Source organism: Poeciliopsis prolifica, unplaced genomic scaffold (assembly GCF_027474105.1).
Source record: "Poeciliopsis prolifica strain line A6 unplaced genomic scaffold, Auburn_PproV2 SCAFFOLD025, whole genome shotgun sequence".
NCBI classification, from domain to species: Eukaryota; Metazoa; Chordata; class Actinopteri; order Cyprinodontiformes; family Poeciliidae; genus Poeciliopsis; species Poeciliopsis prolifica.
Window position 1 is genome coordinate 6,768,546 of NW_026562400.1, and position 23,700 is coordinate 6,792,245.

Below are 23,700 nucleotides of genomic sequence, written 5' to 3' on the forward strand. Positions count from 1 at the left end.
TCATGAACTGCAGGATTCAGGTATTGCTACACTTAAGAAAGCCTTAAGATAAGTTGTAGGAGCTAAATTTGTGTTTTTCTTGAATTGCAGTCAGGGACAACAACAATCAGTCCAAGGGCCACAAATTGCCCTTGGCTAACTACACTTTGGTTATTCCTAAGGTAGGTGCTATTTGTGTGCTCTTACGTTTCAGGCGAAGGCCGGAGTATCCTCAGAAAATGCACAGATATCAAAAAATAGAGACCACAAAGATATTAATCAGTGAAACACAGATAAATGCAATTTTCTGTGTTCCGCCTTTGCTTAATAGACACATCAAATTGGGGTTTCTCAAAATGCCAGGTTATACATGAGTCCACTCATTGCTCTTGCATGGAGCTCCGCTGGCCAGTGACAGCCTAGTTTATCACTAGGATGGATGAGGCAGGGAATTCAGTGTCACTGCTACCAACAGACCAGGGTGAGACCAAAGCATGGACGCTTTCTCACCAAAAAATAAATGGCTTGCACACATAAATGTCCCTCACAAAGCCCCTTTCTCATCCACCTCACATTTACTCTGATGGCATTTTTTTGCTTCTGCTGCTAAAATGTCATTTACTGTGATGGCGGACTGCACTCACACACACACACTCGTTCAGAACGCATCTTTGTCAGCTCATTGCTCAACATGCCGGCGCCCTGATTGTTCATGTACAAAAATCATTTTGGCAGAAAGCACAGTGAGCAAAATCTGGCGCTGCAATGTGATAATGTTTTCAAGCAGTTAATAAGGATGCATCCCTCAACTGTGCATTGTTATCAGAGCAACTCATGGTTTATCAGTTCAGAGTTATTCACACAGACATAATGCATCAGGGAGCCAGGGGCTGTCACTGTGCACCTTCTCTACTGAGTGTGTTTTTGCATTTACAGTCACTGACAGTCAGAACATGTAAAGTTATCATTAATGCCTCTCAGTTGGTCCTTTATCCCTGAAACAGCTGACTATCTAAAACGTTTCCTTCAAACTTTACGGTGTCCTGTAAGCCTCTGTTGTTCTACTCTTGTCTTCAAACATTCAATCCTTTTTCCAACTCACCCTGATGTTTTATTCAACAGCCAAGAAGCCTATGGAAAAGTCCATCTCTGTGTTCTGCTCATTGTAATACATCAAACAACAGGCTGAGATGCATCGGCCTGTTCCTGTGTGTCCAGATCAATAGTGTCACAATGCCTACGAGTTGTTTCTTGAAGGACTGTTGCAAAATGTTTCCTGACACTTAAAGGTGTAGTCTTGTAGGATGTCGGAAGTAAAGCAAGAGGATGAAGAGATTGATTATGGACTGTAACGCAAAACCTGGTGCAGGATCATAAAAAAATATGCAGAAATGTGCAAAGGTTAGGGCTGGTTGATACAGCTGAGAAGCTTAACACAATATAAATGTTTCAATGTTCCATACAAATACCTCTAAACCAAACGCTTTAGTCAGTTTTCTACCAAAGCATAAAGACACACAAAACAAACCAGGGGCTAATTTAGATGTCATTTGATTTGATGAGAAATACACATAAGCTAAAGTGCAAACTAAACTTTAAGATATCTGAGACCCTACAACTTCTCTTAAAAAAAAGGTCAAATATTGATTAAAATAATTTTTAAATGAAAAATTCCAGCACCTTGGAAACAAATTGTTAAGAAAACTGGGGTGACTTCAAGCTTCTGCGCACCTTTGTAGAGAATACTAGGCACGTATACATCATATTCTCTACTAATCATTTCAAATTGTAAGAAATTATTTTACTCTTGTAAATTTTGGAATCAAATAAATATCCAGTTCATCTGTGTTATGGTAGACAAGCAACTGATATAAGTAAATATTCTGCAGTTTAAAAAAATGAGAGTTTTAAGGAACGGTTAGATGCTGGTGCTTTAAAGTTTTCTTTGAATAGAATTGTCTGAGTTTGATTAAATTAATAAATTTAGATGAAAGCGCAGCCAGATTTATGAGATTTTCTGTAGACTTTCCAATAATGTTCTTTTATGCACATTACTCTTTTAAGCTGAGGGAGAGGCTATCTATCACCTTATACGTGACCTGAACAGTGAGCTCACCTTTGACACCTTCCTCAAGTTTCACTTATTTGTTCCTTTTTTTATTATTATTATTTTTTATTTTTATAGAAATCTAACTCCAAACTGCTGTTTACTCTCAGTCCTGCTGTAACTTTTCTTTAGACCACATTCATAATCAAAACCATCCTTATTGTGCAATCAAATATTTTCAAAACCCATCTTCTGAAGCCGAACAATAGGACATCCGCTTGCAAGGTACATCAGCCAAAGTGCTGGAGGTTTTTAAAGCCAGAACACAACAAAATTAGCTGTACAGTACAATATGAGGTATATTAGCCATGGAATGAGAGGGTAGGCAATAGCAAACACGCCATTAAACTGATGGAATGAGGCCAAAGAAAGGCTGGATCTCCTTCCCAGCTCACTAGTTCAACCTGCCACAACATGTTCCACATATATAACATTCCCTCTGTGAGATTAAAGGCGAAAAGTCTGTGCAGTGCAGCTGAAGGTGGTTTTTATGGTTGCATAGTGCCATCTTCTGGCATTTTAATGTATTTCAAACACCGACGTGGATTGCATTATTGGGATTTACTCTTCACAAGCAATTCAAGTCAAAAAATACGTTATCAGCTCGTCTAGCATGTCTTAGATTTATATTTGCAATTTTAAGTTTTTCTTACAATTTTATTACTTTGATGTAATTAGTTTTAAATGTGTTTGCGTAAGTACTTTGTGTTACCATGTGAATAAATTTTTTTTTTTTTTAAACTTCAAGATTATTAAGCAGATTGGTTGATATTTGGATACCTTGAAAATGTGGATTCACCAATAAACTCTTTCTATATTTAGGGGTAATTATGAGTGCTTTGTTATTTAAAAAAATGCAATTAAGACATCCAAATAATGATGTGAAAGAATAAAAAATAGTTAACCCCACATAAATCCCACTTTTGACAAATTACACTTGATTTAACATAAATCAGATAAGGATGCAGGTCAAACCATTTTGAGAGCTCTCAGTTTTTTGAAGATGGCTGTAATTTTCAAGTTAGGGTTTCACAGCATTTCAGAATATGCATAATTAATCCACATAACCCCACTTAACAAAAACCTGAAGTTATCAATTTAAGGACAGTAAATTATTATTCTCTGTAATGTTACATACTTTGAAAGCTGCTGCTTTATAAATAAAATACATGACACATTTGAGTCGTCATAAATATTCCATCAAGAGACACAGGTTTGTTATAAAGTTAAACTTTAATGTATAATATATGACATACTTTACATGACCGTTGTTAGATTTAGTGGTCATTAGAATGAATAGATGAGAAATGCTCACAAGAAAGTGCACACATTAAATAGTCGGACTCTGATTTACACATCAAATATTGAATTTCCAATAATATTGTTTCTTTATGTACAACATATTTCTATTCATGTAGATTTGCCATAAAAAATATCTATTCAATACAATATTTCAATTAAACAGCAGCTAATAAAAATGTAAGGCATGAAGAGAAAGAAAATGTGACTAAAATGTAAATCTCACCCAGGCTGACATCAAGTTATAACATAATTGTTAAGATTTTACATCCCAGCTTCTTTAAAGTTATCACATCCTGTAATAAGGCCCATCATAAAGTACATTCCTTTCCCACTAATGTGTCGCTTGATGCACAATATTTACCGTAAACTAAAGTCTGTTATTGCTGTCCCCAACAGCAGTGTTTCTGAATCAAGGGATAGTAAAGTGCTCTGGATAGTGTTAAATAGTGCGGAATCAGATCTGTAAAAATGTCGAAAGTCCAAGTAAACATGGAAGAAATATAATCCCTGGATGGTAAAGTAATAACAATACAAAAATTGTTATGATGATGACATACAAGAGTGGATTACACAGTGAATTATCTCTGTTATATCTGCAGTAATAATCTGTAATGTGAATCAAAAAGTTGTTGATTGAATGCATTTGGCTCGTGGTGATGAAATGCTTTCAAGCAAAAAAACTGAAAAAGGTTTTCAATACCAAGTTTACTCTTTGAAAATGGTGTTACTGCAGGTTACATTACTCTATATCTGGCATTAAATTAACAGAATTTCACAAGAACATCGTCAAACATGGTGGTGATAAAAACCTGCTTTGCTGGTTGTCTGGCCATGAACTTCAGACTTTTAGCTGAAGGGCTGGTGGAACAATGATCCAAAGCAAACTAAGATGTCTGCTTAATAATTGCTCAATTTTTCTTCTTTTTTTTTCTGGAAGTGGTTTAGTCCATGTCCAGACTTAAATCTGATTGAGATGTTGTGACATGATCTTAAACAGTTGAAAGCTTCCTGGTTGAAAACTTTTCAATGTGGAGGCAATGGATTGGGCTAAAATTCCTACACAGTGATGCAAAAAATTGCCAGTTTTTTTTCTCCTAAGTTGGTTTAGATTGTTTAACTACTATTTCAAAAATGAAGCCTAGGCATAAATTCAAACTGGAAGACTCTTTAGCCCCACCTGCATCATCTAATCGGCGCATCCCACTAAACAACGACCTATCATCGCTGGACCAAGCCATGTCACAGCCAATCACCGACCATGCCCCAGTTGATAAGGACGTCCATCCAAGGCGTCTTCCACTTTGCTGCTGCGCTCAACCCACCTCCACCCCTTCTGTCCTGGCTCTCCAGGCATACTTCATTTACCGACCTCCACCATCAGTATCGGGTCCCGGGGGATGACATTCCTATCAGCATGAGGAATGCTCATCTGAGCTTATCGCAATCACAGCTCAATGTCCTTAGCTGGGGCCCACGCACCAAAGACTTAATTCATGCATGTCAATAAACTTTTCTAATCGCTTTCTTTCTGCGTCTGAGTCTCTCCAGATTGAACCTGAATTTTGTAACAAGTCAGCTTTGAGTGATAGAGAATTTGCTTGATGACCTTAAATACTTTTCTGACAAAAAAGCCTGAACAAATTTGTTTTCCACAGCATGGAATATAAAAAAGTATAATAATGAGTGAACAAATCTCCACAAAAGGTCACATGCAGAAAGTGACCTTGCCTTAAAGACAGTTATTGCTTAGACTGTGGGTCTGATTGTACTCACTTTACCCAAGAAAGCAGTTTATCTTCAGGAAAATTGTGATTCAGCAAAAAACTCTAACAGTGAGCTGAGTTAATCTTTTTTTTTCAGCACTCTCTTTTTAAAACAAAGGCTAAAGTTCACCATTCAAGTAAACATAGAATGACAAAGTCACAGTAAAGGTGAAGCTTCTTGTACATGAAATCAATGCATTGCACACATATTTATAAAAGCAGAAAACGTTGACATCATATGGTGAAAAACAAACGTTTCCTAATGAAGCACTTGAACATGTAAAACATGAAGAGCGTGAAGGCAGACGCATAAGCAAGAACAGAGAAGCTCAGGTGAATGCTGGTGTTGCTTTGCCATTCAGGCAGAGATGACGAATGCAACAAGTTGAAACAATTCGCCACAGTAGAACATCCAGTGTTTACATCAGCAACAGGAAGAGATCATATCATAGATAAGCAGACATATTTGGTTTACATTTAGCTTAACCAAAGCAAGAAGTGATACTGCTTATGAACACAGTCAAATATACTCTAACACAGACTTTATGGCTTCAGAATAAAGGATTTTTGCACCAAACATTACTCTGTAAAATATTTGAGAATGTTTGCCTAAAATATGTATTTGGTATGAAACACAAAAGTATGAAAATAGTGTACCTTTCTTTTTTGTTTAAAACAAAAGTCTTTGGAATCATTTAAATTAATCATGAACATTTCGTTCTATAAATGGAATCTTAACATACAAGTCTTAGTTCCCTTCCATATAACAATATAACCACATTCATAGATTATCAGCTTTAATTCAAACAGCTGAATATACTTAAAATCATAATATGATTTTATGGAATATATTCTGTATATGGTTGTGTAATATGTCTTGCCGTAAATTAAAGTCTGTAAACATGAACAAAAAGAAACTCATCAGAAAGGTTCAATGATGAATAAACTGATTTTGAGAGGCTGTAACATTTAAAAACAGCAATAAATTCAGTTCTGCCTGAAAAGCCCTCTAAGGAACAAGAGAAAAGCATGTTAATTTGTTTTGAGCCATACAGGGTTCGTTGCAATTGTTTCCATATATTTTCCGATAATTTTCACCCTCACATTTTTATTGCAACTACCTGAATTTGTTAAGTCTGCACAGGGATAATGTCATAACAAAATATATCAAGATTATAGTGCAGCATCATTGCAAATTTGCTCAGTGCAACAACATACAGAATTCCCACCAATTTATAGTGCTATAGTATCCACAGCAAGCTGAAGTAAAGCTGAGGGGCACGTTAATTAAGCAAACAAGAGTCTTCGAATTTTCTCTTACCAAAAGGAGGTTTCTGGTTTACAAACCAGTAAAGATTAGGTTATCACAAACACCTCAAAAAACAAACTGTCTGATTTACGAAGCCTGTGTGAAGCAAATTTTACTCTCCTCTAGGGTCCGCTAAAACTCTCAACAGACATCCATGTGTAGGTCAGATTAAAAGACAGACTTCAACCTTAGGTGTATTTGAGTCAGAAGAACAAAAAATGGCTGCTTCATTCCTCACAAAACTTTTCTCAAAGTTTTATGAGGAAACAAATCTGAAACAAAACTTGGAGAAAAAAAAATCCCTATCAGCTACTACATGTTGTCAGATTCATTAATCTGACAAAAACATTGGGTCAGATTAATTAATCTGACACCATCTTTTTTGAAGGGGCATTGTAAACATGCAGGACAGAGCAATGCCATTTTCCTCTTTTACATTTAAAGTCTGTTAATGATCCACATTTCTAGGAGGTTGTGGTTGTTTTGACATAAGAATCAGAACACTAATGCTGTAGGACATTAAAACAAAACATATTACTCTGGCATTTCTACACAGATGACTGAAAGCAGAAATCTGTGACTCAAAATCATTGTTAAAGTCAAAATACCAAGCACCCTTCATCCACTGAACTCGATGACAAGCGTTCAGGGTGACATCAAATGTATTATTTCAAGCAGAAAAAAGAGCAAACAGGTAAATTATAGTCCCACACAACGATCACTGGAAATCTTTCTCTAATTTAAATGCAAACTTTGGTCAATAATGTAAAGTTCTTCTCTTATATTGGGTGAAACTTGTGGGGACAGTAACATCAAATCTTTCTAAGTCCTATTACATGAGACCAGTTGATGTCTCATGAAGTAGGACAAAATATATATATATTTTTTTAATTTATTTTTAAATGAATTTAGTTTTAGCTTTAGTGCTATATTATATATCCTGCATAAACTATAAAAAACCGGGAAGTGAAAACATTGTGAGGATACCACAATTAATAAGATTTTAATATATTTGTCAAGTTTACTTGACAAAAAATATAAATATTTTATCAATAATTTTTATTTCTTTCCATCTTTATCCTAGTAATACAGCATAAACCAGCAAATAAGTTTTATAATTAGAAGAAGGACTATAAAAACAAAATTAATTCAGTTGTTTGATATTTAGGTTTTGTTAAGTTTACAGAGCACAATTATGTGCTCCAACAAACTGATGTTATATAAAAATGTAAACTAACAGTTGGAAAACCTCATTAAATATTGTAAAATTATGTGGAAATGTGACATTTCTGTTTCTGTACAGGTAAACAACGATGATGTAGTTAGGTTAACACGATTTGAGTTTTATCGAACAGGAATAGCTGATAAACAAGTTAGTAGCTAGGCTGTACAAAAGTTCAGGTGAATTTATTTTATCATTCACTGTTTTCTATAATGCCCAAGTTTAATTTTTTAGCAATATTTTTGCATGAATAGAGAAGCTAAACCACTTTTAACAGGTATAGAAAGAGGATATTATCATTAATCACTGTATTTTAAACATCTATTCTGCATAGATTTACATTTTTTCCAATGGCATGCAGACAGTCAGTGATTCAGAAGGTTATAAGACATGAATAGGCGGCTGTACACACTTAAAAAAAAAAACAAAAAAAAACAGTTTGAAATATGTGACATTAGAAAATGGTTGCTACTGGGCACTTGGCTATTAAAGTATGAGGGGAAAAATTGCTTTAACAACTTTTATCCAGACCTGAAAGAGGTTCTTACAACTGAGGTAAATATTTGTAGATAAAAATTATTTTAAGTATGATGTGTTAGCTCAAAATATTCTCCAACTTCCAGACAAACTCAGTTCCTAAGGATCAAAACTCACAAACCTCCTGCGATAGAGATAGTTTCATATAATTAACGGCGTAGTTGTAGAAAAAGGCTGCAGTCGTTAGATGTATCGTTCTTTAACTCAGTGTACTGCAGAGTAAACATACACCCTGCTTCGAATCCACACTGCAATATGATTTCAAACAGTTAATGGTGAAATTAAAATAAAAAAAAGATATGTCATTTTAAATAAGGCAAAGAAAATAAGTTTCTGTGATAAAAGGCCAAACGTCTCAAACAGCTACATCTATGTGTTTGAATCCAGCAGACAGACTGATAGTGTAAACTAAAATCTAAAGTGCAAAGCTTGACAAGGAAAGTGAAAAATTTACATTTATTTTTACTGATTATGTTCAGGACAAGAGGCCCTGAATGTCTCAAGGACTTAACATTAATGCCATAAGATAAAAATAACATTGTCTGACACTAAAACAGTCCAAAGCTTTGGTAATGCATAGTTCTTTCCTGAACGTCTCAGATCGTCAGTCATGGAATCCGACTTCTCCCAGATTTTAGTTGCAGCAGTAAATTTATACAACTGTCAACAAAATAAAGAGCAATGACAATAATAAGGTAATGGCTCTTTTTCCCCTCGGGCTTGTTCTCTTGTTATTCATCACTAGTTCTTCCAGCATATGCATTTCTGTTTTTTGTTGTCATTTTGAGAAAATTCCAACCAGAGCAGCAGCTCTTCTCTACGAGAAGATCTTAAGTTGGGATGGGCTCATCCTCATCGTCATCCTCGTCCTCATCCGCACTGGGCCCTGGGTCGCTCAGGCACCTTAACAGTTTCTGATCTCTGCTGTCATCTTTCCCACCAGTTTTGTAAGCTCTGCTTGAACTTGAAGGAAGGCTCATCGTCAGGCCTTGGTCCTGTCTGACCTCATTCAACAGCCTGACAGACTCTGGAGACTGTGGAGATGCCAGGTCAATCTGGATGGTGGGCACGCCTTTTGCACCTGGCTTTACATAAGCCTGTGAATCTGCAGGCAAAACAATAACATTACTAGGCTATCAGCAATATTAGGGTTTTGAAATGGATTACATCTAGTTTTTTTTTATTTTTTATTCAATCAGCATGCATGAACCTAGACAGTTGAGACCAGATGTTTACATACAGTGTATAAATGTTATTCTCACTCCAACATTAAATCAGGCTAAACTTTTCCGACTTTAGAGCTGTTATAATTACCAAATTATTTAAATTTGATAAATGCCAGATATTTTTTTACACCTGTGAATACATAGTAAGGCACATCAGCAATATATCAAAAGAAAAATCAGTCAGTCCACAAGAGGATTTTGCCTAATGACCACAGTTGGATAAATTATGTAACTTTCAAATGTAAGAATAGGAAGCAGAAAACTGGGGGAAGAACTAGTGCACTTCACAAAACAATGTCATCACAAGGAAAGAGCGTTATGTGGAAATATTGAAGCAACTGAGGCAATATTCTGTAGTAACCCACAAAAAAAGCCCTGATCTTAGCTACAAATACCAATTGCAGGAGCTGAAAAGATGTGCAAGTTAGGCAGTCTACATCACTTCTGACAAGAAATATGGGCCAAAATTCTGATCCAAGTAATATAGCTACAGTTTCAAAGGCATTTCTACTAAATGCCTAAGAAAGGTATTCTTTCAATTTGAAGAATGCTATTAAAATAATAATAAAAAACACAAAATCTCTCTCAATATTAAGGTATTTATCAAATAAAAATATTGTTGGTAACCTGTGCTTAACTAAAACAGGTTATGTGACATTAGAACAGAAAAGCCTGGGTGTCTTTATACAATGTAACGTTAACATCTGGTTTTAGCGGTAATGTGGAAAGGGAGAAAAAAATGAACTACATGTTGTGGTCATAATGTCACTCATCTAATTAGACACTTTTGCAGTTCAGCAACTTCACACAGCAGTTTTTGATGAGAAATAAACACATGCTGGTCTTATTCTACTATGATTAAGCTTCTAGAGATGTTGCTGAAGCTCCTTATACACAACATGCTGCTAACTAGAACCGACCTGCATATCTCAATTAATAATGAAGAAATAAAAACATGCAGATTAGAGTTGCTGTCCTCTGTAGTTTGTATGCTTTACTCTACATACCTGATGACTGTTTGTTTCCTTTTTGCTGCTGAGGAGGTATGAAATCAGTATTTCTGCCTAAAATGAAACCAAACTCTGGTTTAAATGCCGGCTCGCAAATGCAAACATGTTTCCATTAGGGGACTTAGGGGAGAGGAGGGACATTACCACAGTTTATAGCACATAAAGTGGTGTGATAAAATATTAGGCCACTTCCTGGTTTTCCTTTTTTAAGTTTGTCACACTTCTGTGTTTGAGAGCATTTAAATATTAGCCAGAACACAAGTAAACATAAAATACAGTTTTCAGAGTTTCTGCAGGTTTTACCAACTCAAATTTAAGACCTTTTAAGATACATTTTTGCACAGAATGAATGCATCATTACATGGTCTGGCACTGCGGCAAGTGTGACCTGATTCTTTGAATGTTGATGTGGGGTCTTTTGTGAACTCTTTCAACTTTATTTCATGTATTTCTTTGTATCTTGCAGTGATGTCAAATTTTTGAGGATCGTTTTGTCAGAAAGGTCCTATTTAAATGATGTTTTGATTAAGAACAGGGGTGGGACAGTTATCAGGCCTGAATGTGGCTAGACAGAGTGAAATAAGGTGTGACAGCCCATAGGCAAGTTATACTTTAACAAGGGAAGGGGAAGAAGGCAATAAAGTAGGTATGGATTTTCCCTTCCTTAATAATCAACACCTCCATTAAAAAACAGCATTTTATGTTTTAGCTGTGTTGTCCCTGACTAATATTCTAATTAGTTTGATGATCTGAAACACTAAAGTATGAAAAGCATTCGAAAACTGGAAAAAGCAAATAAGAAAGGAAGGGAAACAATTCCACACCACTGTTTTGATATGCATCTCAATGAATCAGAATATCATCTAAATGTATTTTGTTAGTACTTCAGTTCAACAACTATATTGCAGGAGTCTCCCCACCAGTCATTCAGAACTACTGTCCTGCAACTTTCAGACACATTCCCGTTTCTACAAACCCAAATCACATAATTAGCTCATTACCAGTCCTCTGCAGAACTTGATGCAATGCTGAAGAGCGACATCAGCAGGGATACATCTAAAAGTTGGAGTACCCTGTCTCTCAAGGAGTGGGGTTAGGCATCCCTGTTTTGTAGTGTGTATTTTATATGCAGAGTGTATTATTTTCAGTGTTATTTTTAGTTAATTTTGATGATTTTGGTTTGGAGAAAATTAAAAGTTAAACAACAATATAACAGTTTGTTATATTGTTATCTAAAATTTTCAACAGTTTGTAGACTCAACATTTAGTTGAGGACTTATTTTGCCTGACTAATTTTATTAATACAGCGTGGCATGGTGGTGGTCCTGCTAAGGTGCTAATGTAGCCTATTTTACATTTATAGTGTCCTTCAGGTCATCTATGTTGTTCGTTCTGCCATTTCTTATCTTCCTCTTGTAAACACTCTATAGATTCTCTACGAGGTGTAGGACAGGCCATTTTGCTGGCCATTCATGGATGGTAACTTGCCAGTGATTAGTGAGTCTGTCCTGATTGCATAGTCTCTTATCCATATTTCTTTGCATTATATTTTTAACTTTGTGAACATTTGTTTCCATTCTTCTATTGTACTAGTGTGGGAAGGTGCTATGTCCTGCTAGGACATGAAATCAGATTCTTCATCAAGCCTGTCTACCTAGGGGGAAGCAGAAAATGCTCTAAAATTTTCAGGTAGATGGTGTCATTGGCTTCAGAAAATACAATGGAAGGGTGTCTTATTATTCTTGCTCATGAATGAATTTGTACTGCACTTTTTCCCTCCACTATGTCCATTCTATTGTTTTGATACAGCATTCAGATCAGCAAGCCTTTAACAGTGACCTTAAACTTTATGTTATTTTCACTTGCTGAAATAATTTACTCTTCTGATATTTAAATTTATTGAGATGCATTTGCATTTATTTTCAATTACTGAAAAATACATACATAAAATATATCTGATCTGTCTGGCTTCTATTACAGGGGAAAAGTTTGTCTAGGGTTTTAAGTAAAATCAGGCAGTAAGAGGTTAAATCCATTACAGTTATATGTTTAGTTGATGCATATATTTACCTGAAGCCATTCTGGCTCTGCTCATAGTTGGGGAGCCTTGAGGACGAGGGACAGACAGGTAGTTGGTCATCTTTTTTAACTGGAAAGACAGAAAATGACTCCATTTTGCAAGAATATTTAAGTCATAAACAGCTGCATTAGTATTGCACAAAGCTTACATTGAACAGCAATGAGAAAATAACATTCTGGCTCAATCAGTTTTTATTGAAATGAATCCCAGCTCACAGTGTTCACTGCCTCACCATTGAGTCAATCAGTATCTTCATTGAATAGAATTGAATTTGATGTTTGCTTTATGGGAGCCTGCAGACAGTCCTCAGTGACGTCTAGCACATTTAATTTATCCTAAGAAGGAGTCAATTTCCTTTTGCAATTACAAGCTGATGAAACGGGAGAAAATGTATGACTGCTCATCTGAGAGAATAAATTAATGCCTCTTTGAGTCAGAAAAAAATCAATTTGGTAAACTCAGAATTGATTCTAATTAAATCATAAATCATGCTTTTGGCTGCATTAGTTTAACTCTTCATGGCTGCTCTCAGATTGACTCTGTATATTTTCAGTAATGCTTAATTTTCTTTAAGCTCATTGACAGATAGCATTAGATAATTTTTGAGATCAAGTTTTACATACCTTATAGTCCATTTCCATCATCCTCCTCTTTTTTAAGATTAAGTTATCAAATCCCTCCTCATCAGGATCAACCACCAGAGTATGCCTGTTGTAGGATTGCAACTGAGAAATAAAAGCATAAAAAGTTCTGCATGACTAACACAGGCACACTGCTCATATCGTTTAATTTCCAATCACTTCAAAATTTTGTAGAAAAAAAAACTCTTATTACTATCCAATTATTAATCAGTTTATCCCAAAATTAATCATCAGATTAGGCCTACACTGTACTGAGGTTAAGTCAAGTGAACGGTACATTTGAAAGTAGTTATATAGTCGTATTTTTCTGTAAACGAGTAATCATGACAGTCACCCTCTGTCGTGTCTTCTGAAGGTTGGTCCTGAGGATTTGTCTGATCTCTTCCTCTCGACCTTTGGTCAGCTGTGGAAGTGCTCTTTCTGCAGGCTGAGCAGAAGTAGGAGACTGGACCTTGGGCTGAAGGTTCCTAACGGGAAAAAACAATTGTTTTCTTGTCTGGTGCAAAAATAGCTGGTCATCATGTTTGTGTTTGTTCATCATGTTTGTAACTAACTGAGCAGAGATGATCAATGCAGAACTAGAAGAAATCTTCCTCATTTTCACTCACATTAAGGGTGCAAAAACAAATATGCAGAATTACTAATGAAAGAACACCTTTAAAGCAATTCTATTACCCAGAATAGGTTTTTACCCAGTCATCCTTTCTATATGTAGTTGGACTTTAGTTAAAAATTGTGCTTAAATGGGGATAAATCTGAGCAGCAGAAGTAATCCCTCTTCATTATCTTTTTACCTCCAAAACAAGGTACAACCACACAAGCTAAAATTGTTTCAAACAAAATAATTTTTAGAAATGTTGAAACACAAAAGCATTTCTTTCATATTTAAAATTGGTCAACATAGACAGGAAAATGCTTTTATTAGCAAAGGTCAAATCTTACCTCAACAGTTTACATTTGTAACTTATGTAAGGGTGAAGGAATTAATGAGATTTATCGTGATTACTGAAAAAATGGTAATCTAATTTAGTGATCTATTAATTGTTAAACGCAGTATGGAGACACAGAAATGCTATTTGCTGAAAATACTATGTCGTCAGAGCAGTAGTTAAGCCAAAACTGTAAAGAAATATAAATATACATTTTGTGTATAAAAAATAAATAAATAAATAATGTCTGTCAATATGTTCTATTCACAACTCCTCAAGTGGCAGTTTTATTTCCAATCACTTCAAAATTTTGTAGAAAAAAAAAACTCTTATTACTATCCAATTATTAATCAGTTTATCCCAAAATTAATCATCAGTTTAGGCCTACACTGTACTGAGGTTAAGTCAAGACGAATAAGCTGAGCATTTCACATTATTTAAAGTATTTGTTTTTAGCTGAAGATACATTATTTGCTTCAAATGATCAAAAGTACATGAAAGGAAGGAATGCTATGTTATTGCATTTTAGGCAATAAAATGTTTGTTTCCTTATGTCTAATATAAAAAGCTTAAAAAATAAAATACAAAATCTGCAGAATGTGGCAATTTCTTTATCTGATTAATCCATTCCTGATTAGAATAATCGATAGAATAACTGATTTAAAAAATAATCGTGAGTTGCAGCCCTAAAACCTTTGCTGAAGAATTTATCATATATTTCAGTGCTAATTTAAGGAAATACAGTGTGCAGTACTCACTGCATGGAAACAGTGGAAGGGAAGGAAGAGTTGAGCTTAGATCCCCCTCCGCTCTCCACCATCTGAATAGCTTGCTTCATCTCCAGTTTGTGGTAGAAGGCAATTAGCTGTGGTTCTCTGTAGCGATCGCCTGCGATCAGCATCTTCTTCACATATCTCTTGTTAAAGCGGTTCAGCCTGAGAGGAGAATGGCAGTGACAAATAAACAACAAAAAGGAAAAAAAAACATTGAGGTCACTCTTGTGAAAGAGTTATCCTTCTCTACGATGAAAATACTAAAATCCTATCAAACTTTTAGATCCATGGTTTCTTATGTTACCTCACATTCCCCTTTAGTGACGTATCTGCACAAACTTTTCCAAATTGTACATTTCCACATTCTGTATCACTTTTTGGGTCATTTCTAAAATCCAATGGAAAAGGTTTACTTTCAGTGTCAAGCATAAATTTTAGCAAGATCATGTTTTTCCAGTCATGATCTGTATCTCATCACAATAGGGGAGGATTAGAATGTAAACAGACCAGTAAACAGAGAACTTTTTTCTTTACAGCGCTTTCTTCATCGCAACAAACCAAAGCAGAGGCCACCTTGTTGGCCCTAATAACTCATCTATACAAATCCTGACAATAGGAGCAGTCAGTGGAAAGCAAAAAGGGTCACATCACTCTCAGGTTTTTAAAACTACCTAGTAACTAAAATAGTAATAAAAAATTTAGGTCCAGTCTTTGCTCAAGTTAAAATACATACTTGTTTTTCCAGTGGTGATGTCCATAGTGTCCACAGACATCCTCAATCCCAGTCAGCAGGTGGTCAAGGAACTGAAAGCAGATGTGAAAAAAGAAAGAAAACGGATCAGGCTACCTCCCCATCTTTAATAGGGATGATTTGTGTGTGCTGCAAATGATTCTAAGCAAAGTCAAAGTATAATGTGAAAACATTTGTCTTTTGCCATTTCTTTGAGAGAATGTGTTGTAAGTAACCATTCACATTTTATTCAGCTGCTTCTTGTAGTTCTTGGATTAGCACCGTTGCCTTAACTAAGCGGGGTTTAAAATAAAATCTAGGAGAGGAAGTGAACAGCAGCGGCCGCTGCCATGTGATTGATTGGAGCAGCTTTATTAACAGGAGTGGAATTCCTGCTTACACAACCAGAGAAATGTAAGAACTGATTTGTTGTTTAGATTGCAGCCGATCCATAGATTGGCCCTGTGCTCTGACTAAGCCTGAAGATGACAGTTTGACAGCTGGTGTTGCTATAGTAACAAGTCATTAAGTATACACTTGTGCTTTGGCTGAGGAAAATGATAAATATACACATTGGTCCATGCTGTGGGGATGAAGAATCATCTGTAAAAGTGTTGCCACTCCACAACCAAGAGATCAATGCACTTTTATAAACTGGCCTTGTTTAGAACAATTACTCTACTTTCTGAGCATTTCCTCCAAAGTGCGATTAAAGAATCAGACTGGATATTATGTTCAACGTACCACTACAAAATACATCATACTTCCATAATAAACATGCATGTTTGAAAAATATGCATCATGCTCGAGAACACATGCACTAGTAGCTCACATCATTTACTGTAAAAATAAGAATAAATAAAGACTAGTTAGAGGTCTCGATGGCAGTCTGTTTAGATAATTTTCCACACTGTGCATTGTGCAACTCTTGCTTCCCTCTAATCTCTGCTGTTTTACATTGAAGGAGGCATTAGAACCGTCTGTTCCTCTTGCCTCGAGCAGCAGTGACTCATCACTGAGCCCCTAGAGAGTGTGTGCGTGTGTGTGCTGTGGGTGTCCAGACCTGTGTAGTTATGTTGCAACCTCGAAAACATTCAGTACTGAAGACTTAAACAAAATGCTTAAGCAAAGCGCCAAGCACAGAGACACTAATGGAACAGAATGAGGCAAGAAAATCAGTAACTGTTGAAAATTTCTGAAATGGTTTTGAATGAACAGACATGGAGTACCGCTACACAGCCAGTGGGTGGAGGCAAGGCTCAACATTTGATTGAGTAAATTACATCAAGCTTCCAGAAAGAGCTGATGAAAGTGTCGGTTTGTTTCATATATGGATGCATCTGAATGTGTACTTGAAAGTGGAAACGGAACATGCTAGACATTCAAATAAATAAAAAAAAGACAACTGAGAAGAACTGGGTCTTCATAGGCCTTACCCGGGTATGGATCTCCTCATTAATAGAGCGCTTTGTCTCCTGTTTCTTCTTCACTGCCAACAGCTCCACCAGGGGTTTAATGGTCATACCCTTAAAGGGGGTGAGAAGAACAAAGCATTATTCACGTGAAATCCTTCCTAATCTTTTGCAAAGATGGAAATAGACTGTTATCATAAAGTGCTTTTGAATTGTGGTAACTTTATCTTTCCAGTATTTTTATTATCTGTTTTTGCATTAAAGTAATGTAATATATAACACATTACTTTAATGCAGTTAATGCCACTTTGATGTCTTCCAATTTGTTGATCAGGGTGCAGATAAATAAAGTAGAAATGCACAGAGAAATTGGATGATGAATATAATCTATTGATTTTACTTGGGTTGTAAAATAAAAAATGGATCTTTTTCCAATCAGTAAGCAGCTTTTACTTAAAAGCAAAAAAAGAAAAAAGACATGCTATGATGTGGAAGACTGGAAACTCTGAGAACTCTCAGAACGTAAACAACTCAGGTGAGGTGAAACCAACCACATTATATGATGCTGCTTCTTCTAACAATTAAAAGAGTGTTATTGACAGGTAAATCTGTCAGTTGTAGTTAAATAATACCTTAAGAGTTGTTCAACACTGACTTACTTTTCTCACTCACAAACAGCATAACATCATCTCTGGTTCTAATAGAAACAGTCACTATTCATAAGTAAGAAGAGCACATAAGAAGTATCCTGATATTGGGTGACTTCCAGACCACAAACAGAAGCCATGCCAATTCTATTTCTTATTAATATAGAGGAAAAGATGTGTCTGTTTGTGTATCTTTGTTCCTGTCTGCAACTATAGGATTGACTGTTTGCTTCTCTTACTTAAAGAGATTAAGCCAGATGTCTGCCTTACTCCAGTGGCATGAAGTGGATGACAGGCCATTGCAACTTTTTCATAATGACAGTCTACATCAAAACTTGTATATAAAGTAACTTGCATTTTTCTCATTTTATAAAGATTACAAAAATCAGAGGAATGACTAGTAAGACAGAAAAGTAATTTGGACTCTATGAGCAAGCAAAATGGTTTATTAAAAAAACAATTAATAGATAAGCTGATCAGCATGGGCAAAGATTTAAAATGTTACTGGTTTTAATCTGGGGGAAAAAATAAAATGGGTGAACCCAAAAAATAAACTAAATTAAAAAAACATTTCAGCTAATTCAAATAACGTCTCAAACTTTCACATCCTTGTTTGTAAATGCCACAGTATAAAATGTCAGTAAATACATTTAGCTATAAGCTCCAGGTAGTGAGGACATGAGGCCACTGCTGAAGGGGGAAAATTCAAAGTAGATGAATAAATGCAAATGCGCTCTGCCAAAAGTTCTTTTGCAAATCAAAATATTTTCTGATCACTAAATCGCTTCAGTATATTCACCTGAACAAAGACAGTGAAGAAAATAACAGTGATGATGGCAGTCAGGAAGATCTTCTTGTGATCCGAGTGCAGAATGAAGCCCAGGGAAAAAGCAATGGCACCTCGCAGTCCACCATAGGCTATAATGAACTGATCTTTGGTGGTCAGCTTGACGATCCGGAAATGGTTAATTATAAACGTAAGACCAACCACGCCTGAAAAAAAGATGAAAAAGAAGAGGCATTAAAATAATTTATCATCATTTTCCCCAACTTTATACACCCAATGCACATCAAAAGCCTCCTTTCCTGTTGGAAAAATCTGTAAGGAAAATCTCACTGTTGAAGTTTCTTTTCAAGAAAAAAACAACAACAACAACAAAAAAAGAGAGATTTGGAGCTGACCTATGACTCGTGCAACCAGACACAAGATGAGAGTCGCTGTGATGAAGATCCAGTCCCATTGGTGTTCTCCTTCCACTGTGGCCACACCCAGAAAGATGAAGATCAATGTCTCACTGACACTGCTCCACATTTTGAGGAAGTACTTAATAGTGGTGTGGGACTTGTGGGATATATTAGCTTCTACATAGGGTCGCATCACTGCTCCACATGCTATTAAGCTGGAGAAAGAAAAAAAGTGAAATCTTGTGTCAACAAAAGTAAAAAAAATGGCTGGATGCATATATATATTGCTGAATGTTTTTTCACTCAGGCATTCAAACGTTTTCTTTAATAGAGGAGGCTGCTGTCTTTAAAAGACGAGACAGTGCTGCAATTAAAAAGCTTGAATTTCATAAGACAGATTACTTTGAAATAGATGTACTCATCCTCATTTGGTAACCACTTCAGCTTCTGCCCACATTCACGCAATGACTGAACATCAAAATCTGAAGGTCAAAAGCAACAGCAGCATAAATATGCCACAAGCTGCTGCAGCTATTCAAGATTTACTTTCATTCCTTCCTACTGGGAATATCGGTTTGACTTTCAAAGTTTTGGAGAAATGAAAAAAGGAAGTAGATCTATTTCTCTTTTTAAAACCGTCCTAGAAAAACAGTATTATTGCAGGTAGCATAAGACTGCTCCGAACAGAAAAAAATTACAAAAAGAAACTCTTGTCTTTGAAGCTAGAAATGTATTATTCTTTTTGAGTAAGAGGGAAACATAGTATCTCAACAACTTCTGTCACCATCTTAAAACAGGTAACAAATCACTGCGTACCGCAGGAGGTGATGAATTGCCACCTCGGAAAATATGGAGGTGTTCATGATCTATGCAGAAGTAGATAAACAGAAAAAACTATTTAAATAATGGGTAAAATAAATAGCCTTATAAGAAGGAAAAGTATGACTGAAATACTACTGCAGTTGAGAGGCTGCCCATAGATCAACTGTGCTAAGAATAAGAAAACCTTGAAATATAACGCCATACTATTCTTTGGAACCTGAGACCCTTTACAGTGCATCTTTGTGTCTTGTTGGCTTGCTATTTTCAAATTAGTGGTGCACTATAGTGCAAAGGTTCTCCTAGTGTATTATAAGCCTGGCGGGCTTTACGTTAAGCAAAAAATCAAATCTCTCATTTATCCCTCTACATCCAGCAGCAGAGATGTGCAGTGCAGCAGGTCTAGCTCATTACGCAATGCCTGTCCAATGTAAAATGAGGCCTGGAGCAATATTCAATTTAAGGGCCCCTCTTGCTGCTAAGAACATTAACACCTTTAATAGCATTTCACCATATATTTAGTGAAATCTGGGAGGTGATAGGGGGCCTAGTGTAATTGGCCAAACAGTCAATGATAATTGAAGTATACTAAGATGTATTTGTAAACAAACAAAGCTAAAACTCAAAGATTAAACTGAGAGCATCAGATTGTAGGTATGGTAACAAAACAATTTAACTATGAAGGTTGTTAATTGAACTTTTACAAAGTAAACTTGACAGCTCCTTTTGATCTTAAATTTAAATGTTAAACAATTTTAAAACTTTTAATTTATCTATGCTGAAACCATTAAATCAAATGTAACTGCAATGATATTCTTTTAGTACATTTATTTCTTGGGTGGGTTCTAAATGTGAGCAGCATTACATTGTTTTTAGATCCATTAACTGATGACTTAATTTGGATTTAACAAAAGTGTAAATAATTAATATTTATTTTAACTGTATTGTTGGGATTTGTTGTTTTTAAAATTCTATAGTTGTAGGTTTAAGTAAGCAATGATTTCCAGTAACATAATTACCCAGTAATATTTTCCATTTCCTGTAAACTTAATATCTTTTAATTCAAAACCCCGGTGGACCACCTCAGTGCCCTGATCAACCAGCTTTGCTAGTTTTCTGGGGAAACCTTGATAATGTCACCACAAATCTTATTTCCATTTAATTTCTTTTGAACCTAACAATATAGATTTCTGCTTGCAGGTAGCTCAACAAGTTACGCATAAAAAATAAGTAATAGAAATTAAATTTAAGATATATGGGTAAACTCTCTTCATTGAAGAGATCAAGTAGTAGTTTTTCTTTAAAACTCTCTTAAGAGAAATGTATAAAGATCAGGTTGAAATACTAAAAACTAAGATTAACAAGATTATTGCAGGTAGCATAAGGTTCAAGTAAAGGCATACAGAAATTTACATTTGAATTTAAAAAAAACTTTTCTGACATGCACACATACACAGGAAACATGGGAGAGGTTCAAAGCAGTACTAATGTAGGTGCGTGTTACGAAGTTGCACTAACCACACGGGAGGGTTAAAAAACAGAGGAAAAGATCGTACTTTATATCATGTCCCTCATCTACAACTTACGACATAATGCCCGAAAGGTGGAACACCTCTGCCGACAGGTAGGCCATGTAGCTGTAGAGGAACACAAAAAGAGGCTCGATGACCCGCGTGCGGGAGGTGAAACGAGACGTGAAGGCAGCCAGGATCCCATAGAAGGCTCCAACCAGGACGCCACCCAATGCAACAATGAGGAATGAGATGAGTCCCAGCATAGCGTCCACTGCCGACATTGAACCAGAGTCCATAAACTCCTCAAATAGATGGTAGAGTACCTAGAAGGGCAAATGACAACGGTGTTGGGAGTGAATTGAGTAAAAGTATAAAAAAACAGGTGAGAAAAAAAAATATGAAAAAAATGATCCAAAGAAAAGGCATGAAAAACCACAACAAACACACATAAAACAACAAATTATATTAGTTGTATTGTCGTAGTGCATAAAATTGTACAAAAAATTGCATATATGTACTCAAACATTCACAAAAAGTGTATTACAACATATTGCAACATCAGCCACATTATAAGTCTCATGTTGTCATAGTTTGTATTGAGCTCATAAAAGCTTCAATGTATCCTATAACAGACAGGATATTCTAGTCTTTCTCTACACAAGACTATGCTGCCAAATCATGGAGATAAATTTGTTACCTGGAGACAATAGTGCTGATGGAATAAACGTAATGACCAGAAGGGATAAAACTGGATGGCATTGAATACAAGTCAGTCAATGTATTAGCTATTATTCAAGTATATAATGTTATTGATGATATGAATTGATTTTGCTCCACAGTGTTTTCAGTTGTCAAAAGTTAGCCAAACCATTGTTAGTGAATAAACTATTATCCCCATTGTCAAGATTAATTGTGCAGGGTTTTCTGCTTTCACCCTTAACTGAAAATGTTTCTGTTGTGTATGTTCATCTGGTTACGTGTACCTAAGCAATCTCTTTATTCTCACTATGACCACTTACCACTGTTACAGCATCGTTCAGCAGTGATTCGCCAAACACCAAGATGTGCAACAGCTCGTTTATGTGAATCTCTTCAAAGACAGCGAGCACAGCAACAGGATCCACAGCAGAGATGATGGAGCCAAACAGCAGACAAGGCAGAATCCCAATGTCGCTGAGATTGATTTTGCTGTAATTGTCTTGTGCGAGCTGACAAACAGCATAGATCAGACCTCCGACAAAAAAGGCGTTCCATAAAGTTCCCACAACAGCAAACATCAGGATTGTGCCAATGTTTTCCACAAATGGTCGGATAGGCAAGAAGTACCCAGCATCCAGGATGATGGGGGGCAGGAGGCAGAGGAAAAAAATTTGGTCGCTTAGGACTGGTGGGACCTCATCTCGAGTTAGCTTGAGGATTCCTCCGACTAGCAGGCCAACAGTTATTAGCAGGCAGCTCTCTGGCACGACATTTGATAGACGAGGAATCAGATGGAAACCTAACATAGAAAAGAAAAGAGTAAATAATTATTTAAAATCTGTTTGTGGTCATTCCTGACATATTTGTGGAGTCAGGAGAAAATAGGAAAGCTATAAAGGCCACAGCAAATAAACATTGAAATAAAAATTCAAAATGCTTGCAAAGACCAGGATAGGAACTGGCCATTTCACATAACCTTAATTAGCGTCTATTAATAGTTGACAAAAACCCTTTTTTTTTCTTTTCAAAATGACCTTGAAGGCTTTCATTTATTTATGTTACTTTAAGCAGCACTCATTAGAAAAAAATCAGAGAAATAATTTTTAAAAATCCTAAAATATTTTTGCCTTTTTGAATTACGACATAACACACCTCTGCAAGTTCTGCTAATTAAAATCTCTTTTTTTGCCTCAAGCAGAGAGTGCTTGCTTCACAGCACAAGCATGTTTGAAGTCTCCAGGCAGTTCAAGCCACCACAAGCAGAAAGTCTGATTTAATAAGTGAGAAAACGTTTTTCCCATTGAAAGTTTATCCTTTACATTTAAACAATGGTGATGCAGGCAGAGTTGGTTTCAGATAAAGCCCAACACATCAAAAATGTCTGTTAGTCTGCCTGACCAGCAACATATAAAAAGGTGATAAGTGAAGTCGGCCGGCTATATTTACTGTACACTGCTGCCACACAGGTATGTGTCAAGCCGAATGGTTGACACATAACAAATGTCACTGTAACAAATTTCTCCACGGAAAGATGACAATGAGACAAAATAGAAACAAAAGTATGTGCAAAGCAAGACATTAGAATAAGCTCCCAAGTGACAACACTTTCAACTGATTATATAACAAAATACCACATGTATCTAACATTTAGAAAAAAAAAAACATAGAACCTGAATTACAATCAGGAATTAAAAAGTTATGAAAAATAGGATTTGATGAATCTCATCTTCACAAGGTATGTCTGCTCAAAACTCACACTATAGTTTCTTATATTGTTTATAGCAAAAACATTAGTTTACATTATCCAATAACCAAA

The 23,700-nt window shown here is 35.8% G+C and overlaps 1 protein-coding gene across 3 annotated transcripts in view; it reads right to left on the reverse strand.

Moving 5' to 3' along the window:
• Nucleotides 1-3,300: 3,300 nt before the first annotated feature.
• The window catches only part of slc9a1a (solute carrier family 9 member A1a), a 31,769-nt gene continuing 11,369 nt past the window's right edge, over nt 3,301-23,700 (reverse strand). For 2 of the 3 annotated variants that reach the window (XM_055047181.1, XM_055047182.1), the window contains exons 3-14: nt 22,205-22,683; nt 21,258-21,508; nt 18,850-19,067; nt 18,467-18,660; nt 17,045-17,134; nt 15,612-15,682; nt 14,864-15,040; nt 13,511-13,643; nt 13,159-13,260; nt 12,526-12,604; nt 10,453-10,509; nt 3,301-9,324 (exon numbers count right to left, since the gene is read on the reverse strand). In XM_055047181.1, the coding sequence (XP_054903156.1) occupies nt 9,050-9,324; nt 10,453-10,509; nt 12,526-12,604; nt 13,159-13,260; nt 13,511-13,643; nt 14,864-15,040; nt 15,612-15,682; nt 17,045-17,134; nt 18,467-18,660; nt 18,850-19,067; nt 21,258-21,508; nt 22,205-22,683 (2,126 nt within the window). In that variant the 3' untranslated portion in view covers nt 3,301-9,049. The remainder of the gene's footprint in view (nt 9,325-10,452; nt 10,510-12,525; nt 12,605-13,158; nt 13,261-13,510; nt 13,644-14,863; nt 15,041-15,611; nt 15,683-17,044; nt 17,135-18,466; nt 18,661-18,849; nt 19,068-21,257; nt 21,509-22,204; nt 22,684-23,700) is intronic. The other variant, XM_055047183.1, reaches the window with a different exon arrangement.